The sequence below is a fragment of the Tachyglossus aculeatus genome, chromosome 26 (assembly GCF_015852505.1).
Source record: "Tachyglossus aculeatus isolate mTacAcu1 chromosome 26, mTacAcu1.pri, whole genome shotgun sequence".
NCBI classification, from domain to species: Eukaryota; Metazoa; Chordata; class Mammalia; order Monotremata; family Tachyglossidae; genus Tachyglossus; species Tachyglossus aculeatus.
In genome coordinates, this window is record NC_052091.1 from 9,645,092 (window position 1) to 9,671,852 (window position 26,761).

The 26,761-nt window shown below is 44.5% G+C and overlaps 1 protein-coding gene and 2 non-coding genes across 8 annotated transcripts in view; all 3 read left to right on the top strand.

Annotated features, from left to right (window-relative positions):
• PIAS1 (protein inhibitor of activated STAT 1) overlaps nucleotides 1-26,761 on the top strand; it is a 163,263-nt gene that overhangs the window by 16,360 nt on the left and 120,142 nt on the right. For 2 of the 6 annotated variants that reach the window (XM_038767230.1, XM_038767231.1), the window contains exon 1: nucleotides 24,658-24,696. The exons of the other annotated variants lie outside the window; for them this stretch is intronic. In XM_038767230.1, the coding sequence (XP_038623158.1) occupies nucleotides 24,673-24,696 (24 nt within the window). In that variant the 5' untranslated portion in view covers nucleotides 24,658-24,672. Of the gene's footprint in view, nucleotides 1-24,657; nucleotides 24,697-26,761 lie in introns of those variants that run through there. 6 annotated transcript variants of the gene reach the window in all.
• Nucleotides 5,526-5,663, top strand: LOC119946282. The gene has a single exon (XR_005456388.1). It is a non-coding gene; the product is annotated as a small nucleolar RNA SNORA7 (small nucleolar RNA).
• LOC119946250 lies at nucleotides 9,906-10,043 on the top strand. The gene has a single exon (XR_005456358.1). It is a non-coding gene; the product is annotated as a small nucleolar RNA SNORA7 (small nucleolar RNA).

Here is a 26,761-nt window from a genome sequence, read left to right on the forward strand (position 1 = left end):
CTTATCTGCTAGTGAAAAAACAATAAACATATAATTTTCAGGTAATTACTAAAGTATAATTAGCGATGCTGTTTTTATGTGCTCCTGTGGAAATCAGTCTTAGCACTCTAACTCTGTTTAAAGCTTATTGCGTATTCTATACTGAGATGAATCTCCCTCCCCCACCCTCACCCCTCACCCTCCGCTTCCCACACACACAAATAGTGAGGCGAGCTTAAGAGGAAAACTGATCCGATTAACAAGTTTCTTTGCTTGCTTCAGCGCACAGAAAAAAAAAACAAACACCGAAAAGTCAAATCTCTCCTTTTGGATGGGCATAATTCTGATTTGGGAAGAGACAAAGATGTTTGAGACATTGGAAAATCTAGGAATCTGGATCTAGGAAGACCTCCAAGCTTTATGGTTAGAGCGATTTATCAGGTAGTATGTGAATAATAATAATAATGATGGCATTTGTTAAGCACTTACTATGTGCAAAGCACTGTTCTAAGCACTGGGTAGGATATAAGGTGATCAGATTGTCCTGTGTGGGGCTCACAGTCTTAATCCTCATTTTACAGATGAGGTAACTGAGGCACAGAGGAGCTAAGTGACTTGCCCAAGGTGACACAGCTGACAATTGGCAGAGCTGGGATTTGAACCCATGACCTCTGGCTCCAAAGCCCATGCTCTTTCCATTGAGCCACGCATAGGACTCTAAGTCTATCAATAACCTCAGTCAATTACTGGTATTTACTGAGCACATGTGTACAGAGCACTGTACTAGGCAGTTGGGAGAGTACAATACAAGAGAGTTAATAGACAAAGTCCTTGCCCACAGAGAGCTTATAGTCTAGAGGACTTCCTCATGGTAAAATCCAAAGGCTCCGCTCTTTCGGCTCAACCTCTGCTCAGCATTTGAGCCCTTTAGACTGTAAATTTCCACGCTAGGCTTTAAGCTTGTTGTGGAAAAGGAATAATAATAGTGGTATTTGTTAAGCACTTACTATGTGTCAAGCCCTGTTCTAAACCCTGGGATAGACATAAGGTAATCAGGTTGTCCCACGTGGAACTCACAGTCTTAATCTCCATTTTACAGATGAGGTAACTGAGGCCCAGAGAAGTTAAGTGGTTTGCCCAAGGTCACAAAGCAGACAAGTGGCAGAGCCGGAATTAGAACCCATATCCTCTGACTCCCAAGCCTGTGTTCTTTCCACTAAGCCACGCTTCTTCTGGGATATGTCTGTTTATTGTTATATTGTACTTTCCTGAGTGCTTAGTACTGTGCTCTGCAGACATTAAGGGCTCAATAATATGACAAGCTGATTGACTGACCTTGGGGGCTATACCCTCTGACCTCAGATTTTTGTGGCTGCTATTCTCTCTCTTGGTTATTGGATTATTCATTCATTCAATCAATCAATCATATTAAGTGCTTACGATGTGCAGAGCACTGTACTAAGAGCTTGGGAAAGTACAATACAACAATAAAAAGTGACATTCCCTGCCCACAGTATATCCAGGGGAGCTGAAAAGGAACAAGTTTGTGTTCCAGCTGTGGTCCGTAGTGAATCCCACTGGCCATCTCCATCTCTGTCTGCCTCCTCTTGAAGTGATGGTGATAATCGCTCAGGTTTTGCAGTAGGGGATTATGGTTGAATTCATGGGTTTGTATGAAACAGGTTCTTTTCTTGAGGGGTCCTGACACGAATTGATAGAGTAAACGTTCAAAATTAGTCATTTTTTTTAAAGGTATTTGTTAAGCACTTACTATGTGCCAGGCTCTGTTCTGAGTTCTGGGTTAGATACAAGGTTGGACACAGTCCTTGTCCCACATGGGCTCATGGTCTTGATTCCCATTTTACAGATGAGGGAACTGAGATCCAGAGAAGTGAAGTGACTTCCCCAAGATCACACAGCTGACAAGTGGAAGAGACAGTATTAGAACCCAAGTCCTTCTAACTCCCAGGCCTGGTCTTTAACCAGTAGGCTACACTGCATGTGGGTGAAATTTAAGAGTAGATGCAGGAGAGGGGAGGAGATGAGGTGGAGGAGTCTGGGAGTGGAGCTGTGCAAGGTGAGGAGCTACAATGGAGTGACCCCTGAAGGCACCCCTTTGCCACCTCCTCCCCACCCCTCCAAAGTGCCAGAGGTGAGGCCGATCAGTCTGTCAGCCAGACTGTCTGGTATAAAATCAGATGAATGGCCAAGTTGCCTCTTCATTGGCTGCTATTTCTAGAATCTAGGAACAAAGATAGCATCTCATACAGTTCAAACTGAACCGTTTGTCATGCTTTATTTTAAAATCTTCCTAACAATTACCACAATCATCCTCAAGAACTATATCCCCCTAAACTGTGAGCTTGCTGTGGGCAGGACTGTGTCTGTTTGATGTTCTATTGTACTTTCCCAAGCACTTAGTACAGTGCTCTGCACACCGTAAGTGCTCAAAAAACACAATTGAATGAATGAATGAATTTTTATAAGATTTTTTTTTAGAGAAGCAGCATGGCTTAGTGGCAAAAGTACAGGTTCGGGAGTCAGAGGTCATGGGTTCGAATCCTGGCTCTGCCGCTTATCAGCTGTGTGACTTTGGGCAAGTCACTTAACTTCTTTGTGCCTCAGTTAGTTCACCTGTAAAATGAGGATTAAGACTGTGAGCCCCACATGGGACAACCTGATGACCTTGTATCTACCCCAGTGCTTAGAACAGTGCTTAGCGCATAGTAAGCGCTTAACAAATACCATCATTATTATTATGGTTATTTCCCCCAAGAGTTAGACCCCTCCTGCCAAAGTCCTGGAGAGCAGAGATGGAAATATAGGCCTGACTTGGGGGAGGGGAGGCCTCAGGGCTAGGCTTAAGGTCTTAGCTCAACTCCAGGCTGGTCTTCGATGTAGCCAGGTGAGCACTTATTGTGTACACAACAATGGGGAGAGTACAATAAGAAGGCACATTTCCTCCAAGGGGTCTTCCCTGATAAATCCCTCCTTTCCCCGTCCCTCTTCTATGTTACCCTGGCTTGCTCCCTTTGTTCATCCCCCCTCCCAACCCCACAGCATTTATGTACATATCTGTCACTTTATTCATTCTCTAAATGTCTGTCTCCCCCTCTAAACTGTAAGCTCTTTTTGGGCAGGGAATGCTTCTTTTTATTGTTCTATTGTTCTCTCCCAAGCACTTAGTACAGTGACCTACATTCAGTAAGTGTGCAGTAAATTCGATTGAATGAATGAATGAGAAGTGGAGTTGAGAGAAAGGTTGTTTCCCAGATAGAGAAATCACTTGGAAGATTTAAAGTGATTTTACCAAATGTGGAGAGTAGGTTTTCAAAGCTGAAAATTATAAATAATGATAATGTTTGTTATGCGCTCACTATGTGTTAAGCACTGTTTTAAGCGCTGAGATAGATGCAAGCTAATCAGGTTGTACACAGTCCCTGTCCACTATGGGGCTCACAGTCTTCCTCCCCATTTTCCAGAGGAGGTAACCGACGCACAGAGAAAGGAAACGACTTGCCCAAGGTCACACATCAGACAAGTGGTGGAGCTGGGATTAGAACCCAGGCCCTTCTGACTCTCGGCCTGGGCTCCATTCACTAGGCCATGCTGCTTCTCAGGTGTGATTTAAGGCCTTCATTAAGTCAGGAGAGGCTGACAAATTTAGTTAACCACATCTAGTGAAAGCGAGGTTGGAGAAAAAGGTATGGGTGAGTGGTCAGTTATGTAGCTTTCCAGTTGACAGTCTGTTTTCAGCTGCCCTATCCCTTTTCTGACTCCGGTGAATCCAGATAATAATAATTCTGGTATTTAAGTGTTTACTGTGTGCCAGACACTGCACTAAGTGCTGCGGTGGATACAAGAAAATCAGGGCTGCACACAGTCCCTGTCCTAGGTGGAGCTCACAGTCTCAACCCCGATTTTACAGATGAGGAAATTGAGGCCGAGGGAAGTGAAGTGATTTACCCAAGGTCACACAGCGGACACTTTTAGGATGGTTTTAAATATTTTTCAGCCACCATGGTCCATGGCTCAGGTGCAACACCAGAGTTAGATTGCGCCTGAAAGGAAAATACAAAGACTCTAGGGCCAATAGATGGATTTAGGGGTCCTCAAAGAAACCCCCAAGAGAAGCACTCTAGAAAATACAGAAAACTGGCGTACGTCTGTAAAATGATGGCCATGACACAGTAATAATAGCAATTATTGTTATGGTATTTGTTAAGTGCTTACTATGTGCCAAGAACGGTACTAAGCACTGACATGAGAAGCAGTGTGGCTTAGTGAATAGAGCATGGGTTTGAAAGTCAAAAGGACCTGGGTTCTATTCATTCATTCAGTCATTCAATCGTATTTATTGAGCACTTACTGTGTGCAGAGCACTGTACTAAGCGCTTGGGAAGTACAAGTTGGCAACATATAGAGACGGTCCCTACCCAACAGTGGGCTCACAGTCTAGAAGTTCTAGTTCTAGTTCACAGTTCACAGTTCTAGTCCCGGCTCCATCAGATGTCTGCTGTGTGACCTTGCACAAGTCACTCCACTTCTCTGAGCCTCAGTTCCCTCATCTGTAAAATGGGGTTTGAGAGTGTGAACCCCATGTGGGACGGGGTTTGGGTCCAACCCAATTTGCTTATATCTACCCCAGCAATTACAGTAATGCTTGGCACATAGTAAATGCTTAACAGGTACTATCATTATTATTATTATTACCATCACTTTACCCTGGCTGCCCCATGTAATGCATGTGAAGTCATGTGTGTTTCCAGGTCTGGTAGAAATGTAGCAAACGTTTAAATGACTTTGCAGTTGCTGAAGTGAGGACAGCTACTTTCAACAGAGACTCTGCATGTATTTAAATGGCATCTTCAGTGTGGAGAGAAGAAGAGGGAATAGTTACGATAACCAGTGAAACCAGGATTCACAAAGCTCGCAAGAACTGTGAAATCAATTGGGATCTGTAAAATGCTCAGAAAAACAGAGTACAAAATATTTATCACCCCCTTCTCCCACCCTTTTCACCTTCACGAGGTGTTAATTTGCAAGCTAATTTGGATTAATTCAAATTAGAAGATTATTAAAGTTAGCCAACCTAAGAAACAAATGCTCAATTGGGGTGCAGGCAGTATAAAATCATTATCCTTCACCCCTTCCCAGAATGACCTCTCTGTTCTTTGATTTTTCCAATGGAGGATTTTCTTGTCTCCTTATGCCGAAAGAACATTAAGAGTCTTTTCGCACTAGAACCTTACTTTTTCTTTTCAACTTTGAGAAATCCAAAGTAGTTGTTATATGATATTCTTTGTCTCCTTGCCTTCTCTTTTCTGTGGTAATGCTAATTTCTCCAGAGGCTGGACACACAGCTACTTGGACACTTTTTCTGTTTAAAAATACAAATAGAGAAGAAGGAGGAGGAGAGGAGGAAGAGGAGAAGGATCAAGAAGAAGAAACAGTAGTAGTACAAGTAGAAGTAGTAGTAGTCATCAAGGTGGTAGAAGTTGAAGTAGGAGTAGAAAAATTAGTAGTAGTAATAGTAATAGCAGTTGCACCTCTTAGGGTCGCACCTGGAGAGTTTCCGGTACTCCATCAGTCTTGACTACGGGAGGAAGAGTCAAGCAGAGGCCTACCCATTCCATTCCTAGCTTGGGCAGTGGCTAGTGAGTGGAAGACAATCTGCTACAAGTCAAAACTCACCTGTGCTGGGCAGCAGAGGCACGGGAGAGAGTCAAGGGTTGAGACTCTGGTTTACTGTGCGGAAGGAAGCAACGGTAAACCACTTCTGGATTTTTACTGAGAGAACTCTATGGATACACTACTGTAACGATTGCAGATGGAGGTGGAGTGTTCTGGGAGAGATGTATCCATGGTGTCGCTATGGGTTGGACACGACTCGATGGCATAAGACAACAACAACAATAGTAGTTGAGATGGTGGTAGTATTAGGAGGAGGAGGAGTTGTTGAAGTAGAAGCAGTAGGAGAAGAAATAGTAGTAGTAGTAATAGAACTAATAACAGTAGAAGTAGTAGTAGTTGTAGTAGTAGCAGAATACCTCCTTCCCCTCCCCACAGCACCTATATATGTATATATATTTGTACATATTTATTACTCTATTTTACTTGTACATATTTATTCTATTTATTTTATTTTGTTAATATGTTTTGTTTTGTTGTCTGTCTCCCCCTTCTAGACTGTGAACCCGCTGTTGGGTAGGGACCATCTCTATATGTTGCCAACTTGTACTTTCCAAGCGCTTAGTATAGTGCTCTGCACACAGCGCTCAATAAATACGATTGAATGAATGAATGAATGAAGAAGAAATAGTAGTAGTAGTAGTACTATTAGTACTCTAGACTGTACTAATTACAGTTCAATAAATACAAATGAATGAATAATTATGGGCAGGGAACGTTATGCTAATTCTGTTGTACTCTGCCTAGTATTTAGTACAGTGCTCAGCACATCCTAAGTGCTCAATAAATAACATTGATTGATTAGTAGTAGTACAAGTAGTAGTAGTCATCGTAGTAGTATATAGAAGTTCCCAGACTGAGCCCCCTTTTTCCTCTCCCCCTCCCCATCCCCCCACCCTACCTCCTTCCCCTCCCCACAGCACCTGTATATATGTTTGTATAGATTTATTACTCTATTTATTTTACTTGTACATATTTACTATTGTATTTAATTTGTCAAGGATGTGTGTCTAGCTTTACCTCTAAATTTATTCTGATGACTTGACACCTGACCAAATGTTTTGTTTTGTTGTCTGTCTCCTCCTTCTAGACTGTGAGCCCGTTGTTGGGTAGGGACCGTCTCTATGTGTTGCCAACTTGTACTTCCCAAGCGCTTAGTACAGTGCTTTGCACACAGTAAGCGCTCAGTAAATACGATTAAAAAAAAGTAGTAGTATTAGTAGCGGTAGTTTTTGTGTACCTACTGAGTGCAATGCACTGTACTAGGCATTCTGGGAAGTGTCTGAATTGTCTGGCTGCAGACAATTATGAGTTATGAGCTGTTTTTTTGTTTTTTCCTGGTAATAGAGCTGAATGCCTTGCATGCTTCATAAACCTGGAGAATAGACTTCCAAGTCTAAATGAAATCCCTGATCTTTCAGTTTGCTGTGCTCCTCCATTATATAGAAATGTTTATTTGGGTGTGCTGTATATGGATTTTACTATTTTATTTTTATCCATCAATCTTCAGCATGAAAATGATCATGGAAGGTAAAAAAGGACATTCTCTTTTGTTGGATTTTTTTTGTCCTAATAATTCAGAATTTAGCCACCTCAAGACTAGAGGTCTGGGTTGTTTTATTTAAGTAGTAGTAGTAAAGGATATTTACTGAGCACCTACTGAGTGTGCAGTGCACTGTACTAAATGCTTGGGAAAGAACATCGACCTCAGAGACCTGAATGTTTACAGCTCTCCCTGACTTTTTGAGTTCTCTATCCTATTTTCAATCCCAGTTCCCTTGCCATGGTGGTAGGGGTGTGGTAACAGGAAAAGACTGGAGCTAATGATTATAAGGAGACAGGAAGGCTTGGAATTTCACACATTCTTCTTTCTCCTGGAACTCTTTGGCCCAGAAGAACTGACTGTCACAGTGGATACATTTTTCCCTTTAAAAATACAAATCTTCACAAAAGCTCCTATGAAAATTCATAGCAGTTCCCAATGTACAGGAGGGCAAACTAAGGGATGGTGATTCAGAAGGACTCTTTAATATGGTAGTCATTAAGATCAGAAGTGTGAGTGAAACTTGCATTTCCTCAAAAACTTCCAATTTTTTTAATGGAGTTTGTTAAGCATTTATGCACCAGGGACTGTGCTAAGCACTGGGGTAGATATCAGCTAATATGGGCAGGGAATGTGTTTGTTTATTGTTACATTGTTCTCTTCCAAGTGCTTAGTACAATGCTCTGCACACAGTAAGTGCTCGATAACTACAATTGACTGAATGAACTATGATTGAATGAAAGGTTGGACACAGTCCCTGTCCCACATGGGGCTGACAGTCTTAATTCCTATTTTACAGATGAGGTAACTGAGGCACAGAAAAGTTAGATAAATAAATCAACTGTATTTATTGAGAGCTTACCGTGTGCAGAACACTGTACTAAGCACTTGGGAGAATACATTATAACAATATAACAGACATATTCCCTGCCCATAATGGGCTTACAGTCTAGGAGGAGAGACAGACATTAATATAAATAGATAAATTACAGATATGTACATGAGTGCTGTGGAGCTGGGGGTGGGATAAATAAAGGGAGCAAATCAGGGAGCGACATAGAAGAGAGTGGAAGAGGAAAAGAGGGTTTAGTCAAGGAAGGCCTCTTGGAGGAGATGTGTCTTCAATAAGGCTTTGAAGGAGGGGAGAGTCATTGTGTGTCAGATATTAAGAAGGAGGAGGTTCCAGGCCAGAGGCAGGACATGGGCAAGAAGTCAGTGGTGAGATAGATGAGATCTAGGTACAGCGAGTAGGTTGGAATAAGAGGAGCAGAGTGTGTGGGCTGGGTTGTAGTAGGAGAGTAGCTCGGAGAGGTGGGAGGAGGCAAGGTGATTGACTGCTTTAAAGCAGATGGTAAAGAGTTTCTGTTTGATGCAGAACTGGAGGTTCTTGATGAGTGGAGAAACTCGGCCTGCAGGTTTTTATAGAAAAGTGAACTGGGCAGCAGAGCAAAGTATGGGCTGGAGTGAGGAGAGATAGGAGTCAGAAAGGTCAGCAAGGAGGCTAATACAGTAATCAAGGCCTGATAGGATAAATGCCTCACCCAAGGTCACGCAGCAGACAAGTGGCACAGCTGGGATTAGAATCCAGGTCCTCGAGAAGCAGCCTAGTGACAAGAGCATGGGTTTGGGAGACAGACGTTGTGGGTTCTAATCCCGGCTTCACCACTTATTCTGACTCCCATGCCTGTGCTCTCTTAGTAATAATAATGTTGGTATTTGTTAAGCGCTTACTATGTGCCAAGCACTGTTCTAAGCACTGGGTGAGATACAAGGTAATCAGGCTGTTCCACGTGGGGCTCACAGGCTTCATCCCCATTTAACAGATGAGGTCACTGAGGCACAGAGAAGTGAACTGACTTACCCAAGGTCACACAGCTGACAAGTGGCAGAACTGGGATTAGAACCCACGACCTCTGACTCCCAAGCTGGTGCTCTTTCCACGAAGCCACGCCGCTTCACCCGCCCATCCACTTCTGCATCAAAAAGAAACTCTTTACCATCTGCTTTAAAGCACTCAATCACCTGTCCCCCTCCTACCTTACCTCACTGATGTCCTACTACAACCCAGCCAGCCCACTTCTCTCCTCTAAAGCCAACCTATTACCTGTACCGCCATTTCATGTCTTTGCCCACATCCTTCCTCTGGCCTGGAATTCCCTCCCTCTTCATATCTGGCAGACCACCACTCTCCCCCCTCTTCAAAGCCATCCCCAAATCACATCTCTTCTGAGAGGCCTTCCCCGACTACACCCTCATTCCCCCAACTCACCCAGAGTTTAGTACAGTACTTCACACATAGTAAGCGCTTAACAAACACCATAATTAATAATAATAATAATCCTTATATCCTCTATTTCTCCTACTTTTATTTTTTTCAATGTCTGTCTCCCACTCTAAACTGTAAGCTCCCTGTGGGCAGGGATTGTGTTTACTGACTCTCTTGTAGTGTACTTTCCCAAGTGCTTAGTACAGTGCTCTGCACCCAGTATGGGATCAATAAATGCCACTGTTTGATTAATTGATTCCCTGATTCTCCTTCCCATTCTTCAACTAACTCTTTTAAGGTCACATTGCTCCAGAGTTAACTGGGCATTTTCCTAGTAGCCAGGGCCAACTTCAAACCTTTTGGTTTCCTTGAAGCTGGAAAAAAATCTTCCCTTTCTCCTATTTTGGGGGGCAATCACTCTGTTATTCCTTCTCAGGGTCGTACCTTGAGAGTTTCTAGTCCTCTACCAGTCTCGGCTACAGGAGGGAGAATCAAGCAGAGGTCTACCCATTCCATTCCTATCTTGGGCAGTAGCTAGAGAGTGGAAGACAATCTGCTAGAAGTTAAAACTCACCTGTACTGGGCAGCAGCAGCATGGGAGAGAGTCGAGGGTGGAGACTCAAGTTTATTGCATGCAAGGAGGCAGTGGTAAACCACTTCTGTATTTTCACCAAGAAAACTCAATGGATCCACTACCAGAATGATTGCAGATGGAGGTGGGGTATTTTGGGAGAGATGTGTCCACGGCGTCGCTATGGGTTAGAGACGCCTTGAGGGCATAAGACTAGACACTATGTTATGCCATGTGAGCGTGAGGTGCAACATGAAGCCATCATTTGGAACTCCATTCGAACCCCCAAACCTAGAGTGTTTCTCTGGGGAATCCCCTGACACAACTCTCCAACCTCCCACCTCCCTTCTCAAGTTCCAGGCCACCTCTTCCTTCAACCCTGTAAACACAGGTGCCGCTTCTGAGGAGCACTGGGCTCTTAAAATTTTTAACTTTTGTTTTCTCTCTAGGCTGAAAGCTTATAGTGGGCAGGGAACATCTCTACCAACTCTGCTATATTGTACTTTCCCAAGCACTTAGTTCAGTGCTGTGCACACAGTAAGAGCTAATTAAAAGCCATTGAATGATTGATTGATTGATCTACCCCCAGGGTTGTCAAAAAGCATCAATCCCTATAATAATAATAATAATGGTGACATTTGTTAAGCACTTACTATGTACTAACCACTGGATTGCATACAAGCAAATCAGATTGGACACAGTCTGTATGCCACGTGGACTCGGTCTTAATCAGCATTTTACAGATGAGGTAACTGAGGCCCAGAGAGGTGAAGTGGCTTGCCCAAGGCCACAAAGCAGGCAAAGAGCAGAGCTCGGATTAGAACTCAGGTCTTTCTGACTCCCATTCCCATGCTCTACGCAGTAGGCCACGCTGCTCTCTCTAGAAGTCTTGGAAGTTTGCCCTACCTACTTATCAGACCCAACCCTTAGATACATTTCCATAAATTATTTAGCTTAGTATCTCTCTTCCCCTCTAGACTGTAAGGTCCTTGAGGGCATGGATGTTTACCAACTCTGTTCTATTTTGCTTTCCTAAGTGCTTAGGTCAGCACTGCATGTAGTAAACACTAAAAAAATACTACTGATTGAAGAAAAGGGGAGAAAGATTCTTCTGGTTAATATTATAAATGGCAGATTTGCTTTCTGACTAGCATAGCAAATCAGTTTACTATTGCATGTTATTTCCATTAGATCCCACAAGAATGGGATAAACTCCATGTTGGCTTCAACCAGAATCCAAGGGATATTTCAGTTCATCTTTCATGCCTTTACCAAGATTTTTAGCCGTCCAACATCCTCCTAGTTACCTAGTCCTCTAGTTTTCATTAACTCTGAATCTGCATCTTGGGCATGTATTTTAAACTTCATTTGCCATTGGACAGGACTGCTATCATTATGGCTTCAAATTTCAGCCTTTTATGTTTCTTCTGAGTTTAATTCTCTATGTTATAAATGGGAATAATAAAGTAATGATAAAATTGCACCTAGTCATAAAGCACTGTGAAACTGGCATGTTGTTGTGGAAAGCTGGAAAAGATCCAACTAGCAAAGGAAATATAATAATAATAATGATGGTATTTAAGAGCTTACTATGTGTCAAGCACTGTTCCAAGCACTGGGGTAGATACCAGATAATCAGGTTGTCCCACGTGGGGCTCACAGTCTCAATCCCCTTTTTACAGTTGAGGTAACTGAGGTACAGAGAAGTCATGACTTGCCCAAGGTCACACAGCAGACAAGTGGCAGAGTCGGGATTAGAATGCTCTTCTAGTAGGCAGATGACTGTGTCATTTTGAACACAGAAAACCCTGACAACTCACTAAACAGTGTAATCTTATTGTGGGTAGGGAATGTGTGTTATATTGTTGTCTCTCCCAAATGATTTATACAGCGCGTTGCACACAGTAAGCCCTCAATAAATACGATTGGTTGAATGATTTCAAATATACTCAGGCTGGCTATGCTGGTTTTGTATTGAGGGCAACAGTTGGGTCCAACTGATCAATCAGTGATATTTTTTGAATGCTTACTGTGTGCAGAGAATTGCACTAAGCCCTTAGGAGAGAGTACAGTATAACAGAATTGGTAGACACGTTCCCCGCCCACAGTGAACTTACCATTTACTTTATTGATGTCTGTCTTCCCCACTAAACAGTAAGTCCTTTGTGAGCAGAGAATGTGTCTGTTTATTCATTTAATTGTATTTATTGAGCACTTACTGTGTGCAAAGCACTGCACTGTGTTCACTTATTGTTGTATTGTACTCTCCCAAGCTCTTAGTACAGTACTCTGTCTATAGTAAGTGCTCAATAAATATGCCTGACTGACTACTCTCCCAAGCTCCTAGTCCAGAGTGTCAAGCCAGATCAGGTCCATTCAGCGATTACTTTGATATTTTTACACCCAGCTCCCCTATTAATAATGATGGTATTTGCTAGGTGCTGACTACGTGCCAAGCACTATTCTAAGCACTGGGGTAGTTACGACATAATCAGGTTGTCCCATGTGGGGCTCACAGTATTAATCCCCATTTTACAGACTGAGGCACAGAGAAGCTAAGTGGCTTGACCAAGGTCACAGAGTAGACAAGTGGCAAAGCCGGGATTAGAATCCACATCCTCTGACTCCCAAGCCCGAGTTCTTTCCACTAAGCCACGCTGTGGTCAGGGCAGGTGTGTGTCTCTTGCTTCTGCGGACTTTCCCAAGCACTAAAGTCAGTGCTTTGCCCAGCAGGCCCTCAGTAAATACCAATACTATTGCATGCACCGTTTCAACCCCACCTCCTGTTCACCTTTCTCCACAAGGTCAGGAGATGTCAGAAGTGTTGGAATAGGCAAGAAACCATGTAGTGCTGGAAGCTTGATTCAGGAAAAATAAATAAATGGGGACAGGGATTGTGTCCAACTGATTAGCTTATATCTACCCCAGTTTTTAGCATAGTTCCTGGCACAGTAAGCTTTAGACAAACACCATGAAAGAAAAAACAAAACATACTTGTGAAATAATGATTTGCTTCTTTTAGCAACTCCGGTTCTCCGTTTGGGAACAAGAGGGTCTGATAGGATCCTGGTTAGTGATTAACTGATTTCTTCTACATATTTGGATTTAAATTCCTTGAGTGCAGAAGCAGTAGAAGCTGAGGAAAGGTCATTCAGCTCACTTAAAGGGACAAGGTGACAAAACTGGAGTTAATGGCCCAAATTGAAAGGGTCCATTTTCTTGGCTGATTTGATGAGCTGTCTTTGCTGTGGAGAGCCTGTGGCTTGGAAAAGTTGTGTTGCAGGTTAGAACTGAGGAGTATGACTGAGTTATGCAAGGAACCCTACAGGTGGCTTTGACTCAAGTACTTTTGTGAGCACCCACATATTATTACAGGAGAAAGAAACTTAAAGAACAAATTTAAAAAGTGGCTAATTGCTCTACATGTTACTGCAGTTCTGATGCAGTAGTAACTTGTCGGCAAACAGGTTCCTTGAGGAATCAGTTGGCCTGCTATACAGTGCATCATAATAATAATTATGGTATTTGTTAAACACTTACTGTTTGCCAGGCACTGTACTAAGCGTTAGGGTGGATTCAAGCTAATCGGGTTTGGACACAGTCCCTGTCCCTCATGGGGCTCACAGTCTCAATCCCCATTTTACAGATGAAGTAACTGAGGCACAGAGAAGTGAAGTGACTTTCCCAATGCCACACTGCAGACAGGTGGCAGAGTGGGTTTAGAACCCATGACCTTCTAATTCCCAGTCCCAAGCTTTATCCACTACATCATGCTGCACATGATATGAGCCTAGAAAATCGTGGTACCCAAAATACTTAAATTATTTTAAAGCATGGATTATAATTCACAAAGGCAGAGAAAATGAACTCATACTTCCTCTTGTATTCAGATGTCAAGATATTGCAAGGGTTTGAGAACTGTGTGACATATTCTTATAAGCATAGTGCTTAAGCATAACGGAATGAATTAACTGGGGAGTTGGAATTTGCTTATCTGACATGGAAGACAATCAGAAAAGTTTGCAGCCTCCACAATATCTGCATTCCTCCCTTGACTAAGAAATGAACCTAAAATTCACTGAGCATAAGACTTCCCTAATGCTAATCTGCTGTTTTCTTTATGGAACCCTAAATGTATTTATTAGCGCCAAAATAGAGAAATAACGTATCTAGTGAATCTTGCTTTTTGGGAAGACTAATAGATAGAGGTGGAATACATTGACCTAAATGGCAATTTGTTACATTAATGGTACACAGCTTGTCATGGCAAGGAGAGATATTCTTTAATTTAATTCTGTGTTTAGTACAGAATTTTTTTTTCCTCCATTCATTGTGAAACGCGTTACAAATTTCTTCAAAATTACAGCTGCTCTTGTCTTCCAGGTTTGTCGGCTGTTTAGTTTATTCACTTCTAATAGAAGATCCAAACCTACACATAAAATGAGAATGGAACACTGATAATTTGGAGACCTAAGGGCCAACTCGTCATTTTGAACACAGGGGGCTAAAAGGAGGCGAGGTGTCAGAAGTGACGGGATTCAGAGAGTTGACAGGCCAGAAGGCTACCATTTGAGGGGTTTTCAGCCCAGAGGTCATGTCAGAACCCTGGAATGAACAAGCCTGGGGTGCTTCTAAAGATTATAGGGGTGATGACCCCCATCGTCTTTGTGCTTGGAGATGGGCGAGGCTTGGTAGCTAAATTATTTTTTATGAATAATTTAATAATTTATGAACCCTAGGAGAACCCTAGAAGAACACAGAATCTGCTAGCTCTATGTGGGCATAAACGATAAGAACTTGTCCTGGTGGAGTACAATTCCCCTGAATGATTTAAAGACCTAGTTCTGTTATTAATCGATGGTATTTACCTAATGCTTACTATGTGCAGAGCATATTACTAAGCACTTGGAAGAATACAATAGAAAAACAGAATGAGCACACATTCCCTGCTCATAATGAGTTTACAGAAACTAAAATTTTGTAGCTTTTTGCAACTTTTTTTAAAAATGGTATTTGTTAAGTGCTTACTATGTACCAGGCAATGTTCTAAGCACTTGGGTAGATGCAAGGTAATCAGGTTGGACACAGTTCCTGTCCCACATCGGGCTCACAGTGTCAATCCCCGTTTTACAGATGAGGAAACTGAGGCCCAGAGAAGTGAAATGACTTGCCTAAGGTCACACAGCAGACAAATAGCGGAGCAGGGATTAGAACCCATGTCCTTCTGACTCCCAGGCCCATGCTTTATCCATTAGGCCCTGCTACTTTGCATCTTTACAATAGGGATAGGCAATGGTTAATAAATGCCATTAAAAAAAATCAGAGTTGTATTTTTTAATGATATTTTTAAGTGCTTACTATGTGCCAGACACTGTTCTAAGCTCTGTAGTAGAGACAAGCTAGTCAGGATAGACACAGTCCATGTCCCACATGGGGCTAACAACCTTAATCCTCACTTTGCAGGTGAGGTAACTGAGGCCCAGAGAAGTTAAGTGACTTGCCCAAGGACACACAGCAGACAAGTGACAGAGGGAGGATTAGAACACAGGTCCTTCTGACTCCTAGGCCCTGCTTCTATCCGCTAGGCCACTCTGCTTCCATTATGTCACTTACCCAATTTACTCAGGGGGCTATTTTCTGAGGACCCACTGTCTAGCTTGAAGCACCTTCCCAGAGCTTACAATTAAAAACAATCTACTTTCCCCTTTTAAAATTTTCAAGCTGGCTGATGGTTCAGGTCTTGCCAAAGCTATCTCACTTATAATTTTAAAAATTATTTATACACAAAAATATGATCTTTAATCATAATAATTTAATTTTTTATGGTATTGGCAAAGTAACACTGTTCTAAGCCCTGGGGTAGGTATAGGTGAATTAGGTTGGGCACAGTCTCTCTCCTGCATGGGTTTTACAGTCTAAGTAGGAGGGAGAACAGGAGAACTGAGGCCCAGAGAAGTGGAATGACTTGCCCAAGGTCACACAGCACACAAATGGCAGAGCTGAGATTAAAACCCAGGTCCTCTGACTCCCAGGCCCATGCTCCTTCCACTAGTCCATGCTGCTTCTTTTTGAAGAGAAAGAGTGGAAAGAGCCCAGGCTTGGGAGTCAGAGGCTGTGGGTTGCAATCTTGGCTCTGCCACTTGTCAGCTGTGTGACTTTGGGCAAGTCACTTCACTTCTCTGTGCCTCAGTTACCTCACCTGTAAAATGGGGATTAAGACTGTGAGCCCAATATGGGACAACCTGATTACCTTGTATCTATCCCAGTGCTTAGAACAGTGCTTGCCACATGGTAAGCACTTAACAAATATCATCATCATCATTATTATTTAATGGAGAGCTCCATTTCTTGATTTTTCTAGCATCAACTTTTCAATTTGTTTAGTGATCTCACTGTACTCCTTTGAGTGCTTTTATTCTAAAGATCTAGTTTCACTGGACAGATTTTTCTCCTCAGGAAATTAAGTAGGCAGTTAAATGAAATACAAACACCTCTAACCTTTACCAGTAGTGAGTAGTGCAGTAAAAGAGCAGCATGACATAGAGTATAGAGTGCGAACCTGGGAGTCACAAGGTCATGGGTTCTAATCCTGGCTCTGCCACTTGTCTACCTCAGCGTTTAAAACAGTGCCAGTGCTTAGAATAATGCCTGGCACATAGTACGTGCTTAACAAGTTCTATTATTATTATTGTGGTCTTGGGCAATCCACTTCACTTCTCTGTGCCTCAGTTACCTCATCTGGAAAATGAGGATGAAAACTGTGAGCCCCGTGTGGGACAGGGACTGTGTCCAACCCGATTTGTTTGTGTCCACCCCAGTGCTTAGTACAGTGCCTGACACATAGTAAGTGCTTAACAAATACCATAATAATAATAAAAATAAGTACTCATATTAGCACAGTCTCACTTTTCCCCCTTTGAACTACATGTAAGAGATGAATCTTTCTACCTTGAGCTAAGTTTTCAGGTTACAACAGAATGTTTTATGTAAAATAATAAGGTGAATAAAGTCAAACACAAAGTTCAAAAAGAACTATTTCTAGCTTCCTGGGAAGGGCCATCTAATCTTCTAGAATAAAAAGTACACTCAGTTCTAAAGCATGGGGTCACATTCCTGACAGACACGGCATTAAGGAAAACCTGTGTTATGGTTAGTGTATCTTAATAATTGTGGTATTTAAGTGCTTACTTTATGCCAAGTGCAAGGGTGGATAGATGAGAATCAGGTCCCACATGGGGCTCGCAGAGTAAGTAAGAGGGACAACAGGGATTGAATCCCCTATTTTGCAGATGAGAGAACTGAGGGACTGAAAAGAAAAGTGCCTTGCCCAAGGTCACACAGCAGACAACTGGCAGAGACAGAATTAGAATTCAGGTCCTCTGATTCCCAGGCCCGAGCTCTTTCCACTACGCCTTGCTACTTCTCAAAAATGAAAATCAAGTCAACTGTCCATTTCAAGTGATTCCTTCTGTAAAGCCTGATGGTTGAGAACAGAAAAATAATTCATGTCTTGGTTTACCGTTCCCCACATCTCTTTATGTGTGGCTTGTTTCATGATTCTGTAAATCAACTTCAATCGTATTTATTGAGCACTTACTGAGTGCAGAGCACTGTACTAAGAGCTTAGGAAGTACAAGTCGGCAACACACAGAGATGGTCCCTACCCAACAGCAGGCTCATAGTCTAGTTCTTGAGCACTTACTGCGGGCAAAACATTGTACAAGTGTTTGGGAGAGTACAATAAAAAGTAGGTAGACGAGATTACTGACTAGACGGGGAGACGGACATTAAAATAAATTTCAGGTGGATATGTACATAAGTGATGTTGGGGTGGAATGAAAATCTAAGTGCTTAAGAGGTACAGAACAGACTCAAGTGCACAGGTGATGCAGAAGGGAGGGTAGACAGGGTCAGTGAGGGATTAGTCAGGGAGGACTTCTTGAAGGAGTTATATGCTGCCTGAGTACTTGGGAACTGGGAGGGGAATACAGAAGCTCTGGAGAAAATTGGGGCTTCAGAGGTTCCCAGGGGGTCATTTTTTTAGGTTCAGTAGATTTCTGAAAAAGGTTCCATATGACATCATGTGCGGTGCGTGGAATAATAGTGGTATTTAAGTGCTTATTATGTGCCAAGCACTGTGCTAAGCACTGGGGTAGATACAAGATCATCAGGCCCCATGCAGAGCTCACCATATAAGTAGGAGAGAGAAGTGGTATGGAATCCCCATTATGCAGATGAGGGAACTGAGGTTCAGAAAAGTTGTGCCACTCTAGGCCACACTGCTTCTCTGATATAACTCTTTAACTTTCAGGTCAGCCAATTGAAAAGGCACTATTAATAATTGTGATATTTTATAAGTGCTTACTATGTGCCAGACACTGTTCTAAGTGCTGGGGTGGTTACAAGCAAATCGGGTAGGACACAGTTCCTGTCCTATATGGGGTTCACAATCTCAATCCCCATTTATAAATGAGGGAACTGAGGCCCAGAGAAGTGAAGTGACTTGTCCAAGGTCACACAGCCGACAAGTGGCAGACTCAGTATTAGAACCCATGGCCTTCTGACTCCCAGGCCCATGCTCTATCCACTATGCCATGCTGCTTCTTCAATATTATCCTCATTATTATTATTATTGTTCTGGTTAAGTGCTTACTATGGGCTAGACACTGTGCTTAGGGTTGGGGGAGATACAAGTCAATCAGATCAGGCACAATCCCTGCCCCATATGGGGCTTCCAGTTTAAGTGGGAGGAAGAACGGATACTGAATCCCCATTTTTCAGATGAGGAAATTGAGGCAGAGGGAAGTTAAGTGACTTCACCAAGCAGTAAAGCCAGGATTGGAACCCAGGTCCGCTGCCTTCTCATCCTGAACCCTTTCCACTAGGCCACGCTACTCCATTGGGAGATGAAACACACAGAGGCACACCCAGAGGAATGAAAGGGAACAGACACAGAGACACAGATGGACGGAAAAGGCCAAAAGTCAACCCAGACTTTGTTTTGGCTCTTTCTCCCGAACTCTCTGGTGTTGGCCGCACCCCTTCGCTTAGAGCTTGGCGAGAGGCGGGGAGGAAGGAAAAGGGAGGATGGAGTGAAGTAGTCCCCGCCTGCAGTGTTGAGCATAACTGCCTGGGTTACATTTTATCACAGGGCTCTTTGCTTCTTAGTCCTAAAAATGGCCTCGAAGCCTCTTCTTGATTCCGGGGTGAAATAACTAAATATTGTTCCCCAGCTCCAGATGGTAGGCAGGGAACATGTTTGTTTATTGTTATAGCATACTCTCCCAAGTGGTTAGTACAGGGCTCTGAACACAGTAAGCGGTCAATAAGTATGGTAGAATGAATATTAAATTTCCTAGAATAGTTGTGGTATTACTCTTAAGCTCTTACTGTGTGTCAAGCTCTGTACTAAGCATTGGGGTAGAGAAACAACAGGGCTATGTGGATAGAGCACAGGCCTGGGAGTCAGAAGGAACTGGGTTTTAATCCAGGCTCTGCCACGTGTCTGCTGTGTGACCTTGGGCATCACTTTGCTTCTCTGTGCCTCAGTTACCTCATCTGTAAAATGGAGCCTCAGATGGAATTACAGTGAGAAGGTTAGCATTAGAGGAGTGTGAAATGTGTGGGCTGGGTTGTAGGAGAGAAGCAAGATGAGTTACGAGGGGGCAACGTGATGGACTGCTTTAAAGCCAATGGTGTGGAGCTTTTGTTTGTTTTGGAGGTGGATGGGCAACCACTGGAGTTTTTTGAGGAATGGGGTGATGTGTCCTGAACGTTTTTGTGGGAAAAAAATTATTTCCTTCTTCGGCATAAGAAAGTGGTGAAGGTATCCCTCGATTTCTAACTCTAGGTGAAGTTTATTTTTAATCATGTTGAAACATTTCTACCTTTCGCTTCTGAGAAGTTCTTAATATATTTCCCAAGCAGCCTAAAGGAAACAAAAACCCAACTTTATAATAATTATAACTGTGGTGGTGTTCAGCCCTTACTATGTGCCAAGGATCATTTTAAGTGCTGGGGTAGATATAAGATTAAGAGGTTGGATGCAGTCCCTCATGTGACCTTGGGACTTTTCCTCTTTGTACCTCAGTTATCTCATCTGCATAAAGGAGATTAAGATTGTGAGCTCCATGTGGAACAGAGACTGTCCCACCTGCTTATCTTGTATCTACCCCAGAACTTAGAACCATGCTTGAAACACGATAAGTGCTTGACAAATACTATTATTATTATTATTGTTATTATTATTATTATTACTATTCGTCCCTGTCCCACCTGGGGCTCATGGTCCAGGTAAACTTACATAAAACTGTAAGCAACTTGTAGGCAGTGATCATGCCTATCAGCTCTGTTGTACTCTTCCATGTGTGTAGTGCAGTGCTCTGCACACAGTAAGTGCTCAATAAATACTACTGATTGAATGATTGATTCTCAGGCAGTATTGACTCCCTGTTATAATAATAATAGGTGTAGTTTATGGCTGGAGAATATGTTTGTTTATGAATTTGCATGCTTGAAAGATCATTGCTGGAGGAGGAGCTCTCCTCTTCCCTTCAAAGCCCTACTGAGAGCTCACCTCCTCCAAGAGACCTTCCCAGACTGAGCTCCCTTTTCCCTCTCCTCCTCCCCATCCCCCCTGCCCTATCTCCTTCCCATCCCCACAGCACCTGTATATATGTTTGTACAGATTGATTGCTCTGTTTATTTTCCCTGTAGATATTTACTATTCTATTTATTTTGTTAATGATGTGCATTTAGCTTCAATTCTTTTTGTTCTGACGACTTGACACCTGTCCACATGTTTTGTCTGTCTCCCCCTTCTAGACTGTGAGCCCATTGTTGGGTAGGGAGCGTCTGTATATGTTGCCAACTTGTACTTCCCAAGGGGCTTAGTACAGTGCTCTGCACACAGTGAGTGCTCAATAAATGCGATTGAATGAATGAATGAATGATAATAATAATGATGACATTTGTTAAGTGCATACTATGTGCAAAGCACTGTTCTAAGTGCTGGGGGGGATACAAGGTCATCAGGTTGTCCCACAGCCCACAGGGGCTCACAGTCTTAATCCCCATTTTCCAGATGAGGTAACTGAGGCCCAGAGAAGCTAAGTGACTTGCCCAAGGTCACACAGCTGACAAGGGGTGGAGCCAGGATTAGAACCCATGACCTCTGACTCCCAAGCCAGGGTTCTTTCCACTGAGCCATGATGCTTCTCATGAGACAACCTCAATCATTTCTTGTGGCCAAGAGGACCATCTTGTAGAAGTAGTTTGGCTTTTCTATTGTTTTTCAAAGAGCCAAGATCTTTAAATTACTACATTGCGTAGTGCGGGCAGTGTGAACAGCACTTATTCACATATCTGTAATTTATTTATTTGTATGGATATCTGTGTGTCCCCCCCCCCCCCCGCGCCCCCCAGACTGTAAACTCATGGTGGGCAGGTGATGTGTCTCTTTGTTGTATTGTACTATCCCAAGTATTCTGCATACAGTCAGCGCTCAATAAATACGATAAATACGATTGAATGAATGAATGAATGAATGAACACCTGACCTTGAGCTGCTTATTGTTCCTAGGGACCGAGGCTATGGCTATGTTGGGGTTGGAAAGCTGTGTAGAACGAGCAGTCCAGTAGCATTGTTTAGTGAGAAGGATGTGGGTAGGGTTTATTGGCCTCCCCAACACAATTTCTAAAGCAACTACTTTGTGCATACCGTCCATTTCAACAGTGCAACAGTGTTATACTTGGCAGTCCAGTTCTGTACATGTGGTGTGTCTGATATTCTTAAAAACCATCAGTGGTCATGCCCGATCCATATTCGTTGATGGATAATTAAAAACAGCAAAGAACAACCAGGGTTCTGCCTCTGGCCTGGAATGCCCTCCCTTCTCAAATCCAGCAGACAACTACCCTTCCCCCTCTTCAAAGGCTTATTGAAGGCACATCTCCTCCAAGAAGCCTTCCTAGACTAAATCCCACTTGTTCTCAGCTCCCACTCCCTTCTACATCACCTTGACAATGCTCTCTTTGCTGTTCCCCCCTCCCAGCCCCAAAGCACTTCCGTACATATGTCATTTTATTTATTCCTTTGCTTTTTCCCCATCTCAGTCCCAAAGCACTTATGTACATATCTGTAATTTTATTTATTTGTATTGATGTCTGTTTCCTGCACTCTAGACTGTGAGCTCATTGTGGGCAAGGGATGTCACTGTTTATTGTTGTAGTTTCCCAAGCGCTTAGTACAGTGCTCTGCACACAGTAAGTGCTCAATAAATACAATTGAATGAATGAATAAAAGTAACTTGCCCAAGGTCACACAGCAGATTAGTGATGGAACAGGGATTAGAACCCATGACCTTTTGACTCCCAGGCCTGTGGTGTATCCACTATGCCATGCTGCTTCCCAGAAAAGATGAACCAGCTAAGTAATAATAATAATTGTGGTATTTTTTAAGCGCTTACTATGAATCAAGCACTGTATGAAGCTCTGGTTAAGATACAAGTTGATTAGGTCCCTCAAGGGACTCACAGTCTAAGTAGGAGGGAGAACAGGTATTGAATCCCCATTTTGCAGATGAGGCACAGAAAAGTGAAGTGATTTACCCAAGGTCACACAGCTGGTGTGTGATAGAGTCTGGATTAGAACCCAGGTCCTCTGACCCCAGGCCCATCCTTTTTTATGGTATTTGTTAAATGTTTAATATGTGCCAGGCACTATTCTAAGTGCTGGGGTAGATACAAGTAATTGGGTTAGACAGAGTCCGTGTCCCACACAGGGCTCATAGTCTTAATCCCTATTTTACAGATGAGGTAACTGAGGCCCAGGGCAGTCAAGCGACTTGCCCAAGATTACCCGGCAAACCAGTGCAGCATGGCCTAGTGGCTAGGGCACGGGCCTGGGAGTCGGAAGGACCTGGGTTCTAAACCCAGCTCTGCCTCTTGTCTGCTGGGTGACCTCCAGCAAGTCACTTCACTTCTCTGGGCCTCGGTAAACTCATCTGTAAAATGGGGATTAAGCCTGTGAGCCCAGTGTGGGACAGGGACTGTGTCCATTACGATGTGCTTGTATCCAAACCCAGCGCTTAATATAGTGCCTGGCATAGAGTAAGCACTTAACAAAAATCACAATTATTAAGGAGCAGCGTGGCCCAGTGGCAAGAACCCGGGCTTGGGAGTCAGAGGTTGTGGGTTCTACTCCCGGTTTCACTACTTGCCTGCTGTGTGACCTTGGGCAAATCACTTAACTTCTCTGTGCCTCAGTTCCCTCATCTGTAAAACGGGGCTTGAGACGGTTGAGCCACCTGTGGGACAGTCTGATTACCTTGCAGCATGGCTCAGTGGAAAGAGCATTGGCTTGGGAGCCAGAGGTCATGGGTTCTAATTCCTGCTCTGCCACCTGTCAGCTGTGTGACTTTGGGCAAGTCACTTAACTTCTCTGGGCCTCACTTACCTCATCTGTAAAATTGGGGATTAAAACTGTGAGCCCCACGTGGGACAACCTGATCACCTTGTATCCCACCCCAGCGCTTATCAGTGCTTCACACGTAGTAAGCACTTAACAAATACCATAATTATTATTATTAGCGCTCAGTACAGTGTTCTGCACACAGTAAGCGAAGCAGTTTGGCTCAATGGAAAGAACATGGGCTTGGGAGTCAGAGGTCATGGGTTCAAATTCCGACTCCACCAATTGTCAGCTGTGTGACCTTGGGCAAGTCACTTAACTTCTCTGGGCCTCAGTTCCCTCATCTGTAAAATGGGGATGATGACTGTGAGCCCCACGTGGGATGACCTGATCACCTTGTTTCCCCCTCTAGCGCTTAGAACAGTGTTTTATTATTATTATTATTATAATGGCATTTGTTAAGCGCTTACTATGTGCAAAGCACTGTTCTAAGCGCAGGGGGGGGATGCAGTGTGATCAAGTTGTCCCACGTGGGGCTCACAGTCTTAATCCCCATTTTTACAGATGAGGTCACTGAGGCTCAGAGAAGTTAAGTGACTTGCCCAAGGTCACACAACAGACTTGTGGTGGAGCCGGGATTCGAACCCATGACCTCTGACTCCAAAGCCCGTGCTCTTTCCATTGAGCCACGCTGCTTCTCTTTTGCACTTAACTTCTCTGGGCCTCAGTTCCCTCATCTGTAAAATGGGGATGAAGACTGTGAGCCCCACGTGGGACAACCTGATCACCTTGTTTCCCCCTCCAGCGCTTAGAACAGTGTTTTGCACATAGTAAGCGCTTAACAAACGCCATCATTATTAACAAATACGGTGGCATGAAGGGGCAGAGCCGGCACTAGAACTCAGGTCCAGCGCCTCCCAGGCCCGGGCTCTAACCACTAGCCCGCGCGGCCCCTCGCCGCTGAGGAGAATGGGCGGGTAAAGAATAACTGTCAAGGGCAGCGCTTTGGCGCCATTATTTAAATATTACGTAGGGGCGGGCGGCCGTACGTGCCGGGGGGGCGGGGATTCCGGCGCGCCGATTGGTCGAGGAGGAGGGCGGAGGGGCGGGGCTTTAGGGGGCGGGGCATGGAGGGGCGGGGCCAGGCCGGGGGAGGCGGGGCGAGCCGCGGCCCCGGCGGAGTTCACTGCGCTTGCGCTGACAGTTGCAAGATGGCGGACAGTGCGGAACTGAAGGTAAAGCGCAGCTCAAATTCACTTCTAATATGTGTCGCCGTGCGCGCCGGGGGAGGGGGAGACCGGGGAGGGGGGGAGGGGGAAGCCGTTCGGCCCGTCTCCCTCGTGAGGGGCTCGACCCCCTCCCCCCCCCGGTGGGGACCCCGGCCGCTGACGGGTCCCAACCCCGGCGTGTTATTGTTGTGGGGGTGGGGAGGGGGACACCGGGCCGCCCCCAGGGCCCGTGAGGGACCCGCCTCGGGACTCCCGGCGCCTTTCTCCCCCTCCCCTCAGAAGCCCGACGAGGGGAGTCCGGCCCCGGGGACCGTGAGGAGACGGGGGCGGGCGGTGGGGAGCAGCCCCTTCCTCCTCCGCCTCCTCCTCCTCCTCCCGGGCCGCTCCTGTCAGGGGCCAACTTGGCCCCGTCCCCAGCCTTGGGGTGGGCGCCGCCGGACGGCGGGGGACCCTCCGGAAAACTTTCCCGACCATATCTATCCTATTTATTTTATTTTGTTAGTACGTTTGGTTTTGTCTCCCCCTTTTAGACTGTGAGCCCACTGTTGGGTAGGGACTGTCTCTATATGTTGCCAATTTGTACTTCCCAAGCGCTTAGTACAGTGCTCTGCACATAGTAAGCGCTCAATAAATACGATTGATGATGATGAGGCGGGACCGGGGGGCCGCGGGAAGAGCCCCCCCGGGGTGATCCCGGCTGGGCCGGGGAAGACTTCCCTTCCTGACCGGCCCCTCGGCGGCAGCCCGGGACGAGGTCCGCGTCTGGGCCTTCCCCGTCATCATCATCATCATCATCAATCGTATTTATTGAGCGCTTACTATGTGCAGAGCACTGTGCTAAGCGCTTGGGAAGTACAATTTGGCAACATATAGAGACAGTCCCTACCCAATAGTGGGCTCACAGTCTAAAATGGGGAGATAGACGACAAAACCAAACATACTCCGCTCCCTCCCCTCGCCCCTGTGCTGGGCAGGAGGGCGAGCGGCGCCTTTAGGGGTTCTCCACACACCGTGATGGCGATGCTCTTAGCCGATGGAGGTGAATGGTTCCTGTTTATATCCCCCGTTGCCTTTTGTTTGGAGGGGCATCTCGCTGGCCATGTTGGTTCGAACGCATCTCTGTGTTTATTTGCAACCCCCACCCCCACCCCCGCGAGAAAACCTAACTACCAGCGATACCCGCCTCACGCAAATCACTCTGGAAAAATGGCCTTTTTTTTAAATTCCCTCCTCCCTTCCATCCCCGGTTTTTGTTTTTTAACCTGATGGTGGCTTCTTTATCGTAGCTAGTAAATACAACACCCTATTAGGAGCCGAAGGGAGCGAGTTCACTCGCGCCTCCTGCTTGGATTTTGACACGGGGGGCTTCGGTTTGGATCATTTTACTTGGGTCGCAAGCAGTTTTTAAAAGCAGTCCTAGCGCCCAACTTGCTTTCGGAGGCTTTGAACGCAACCTTCCCCGCTCCCGGCGTCTTTGTGTAGGCGAATCCAGCGGCCGAGCCCGGACGGACTCAGAAGGCCGATATCTCTGACGGGATCCGATTGTCTGTCGTTCTTTAGGGAAAGCTTATTGACAAAAAGAGGTGATGAGGCCAGCATCCCACTTGAGGTGCGATTAAGGGGTAACAGTCAATTCAGAGACCGAAGAGAAAAGACGAATTGAACCGCAAGAAAACTCAGCGGTGGTTTGAGTTGTGGTCTGGGTAAAGGCCCTATCTGGGACTCAGCCTGTTGTAGATGAGCTGTCAAAAGAGGTAGACAGGTTTTACTTTTTTCCTTACAGATCTTTTGGTCAGCGATGTGTGGAATACATTTCGCTTATTGAGTCAAATAGGTTTTTTGGACTAGTGTAGATTTGCAGTAAGGTCTTCTTTCCGGTAAGATCGGGAAAAATGATTTGGTTACAGAGTGAAACTTGGTAGGCTGAAATTGCAAAACGTCTTAAGGATTGGCCTTGAATGGCATTACATCTTTACCTCGATCTTGGGTTTTAATCCTAGGTTTATTTTAAAACCAGCTGTTGGAGAATACAGGCTAATCTAGTACTGGATCCTTTCCCACTGAAGTGCTG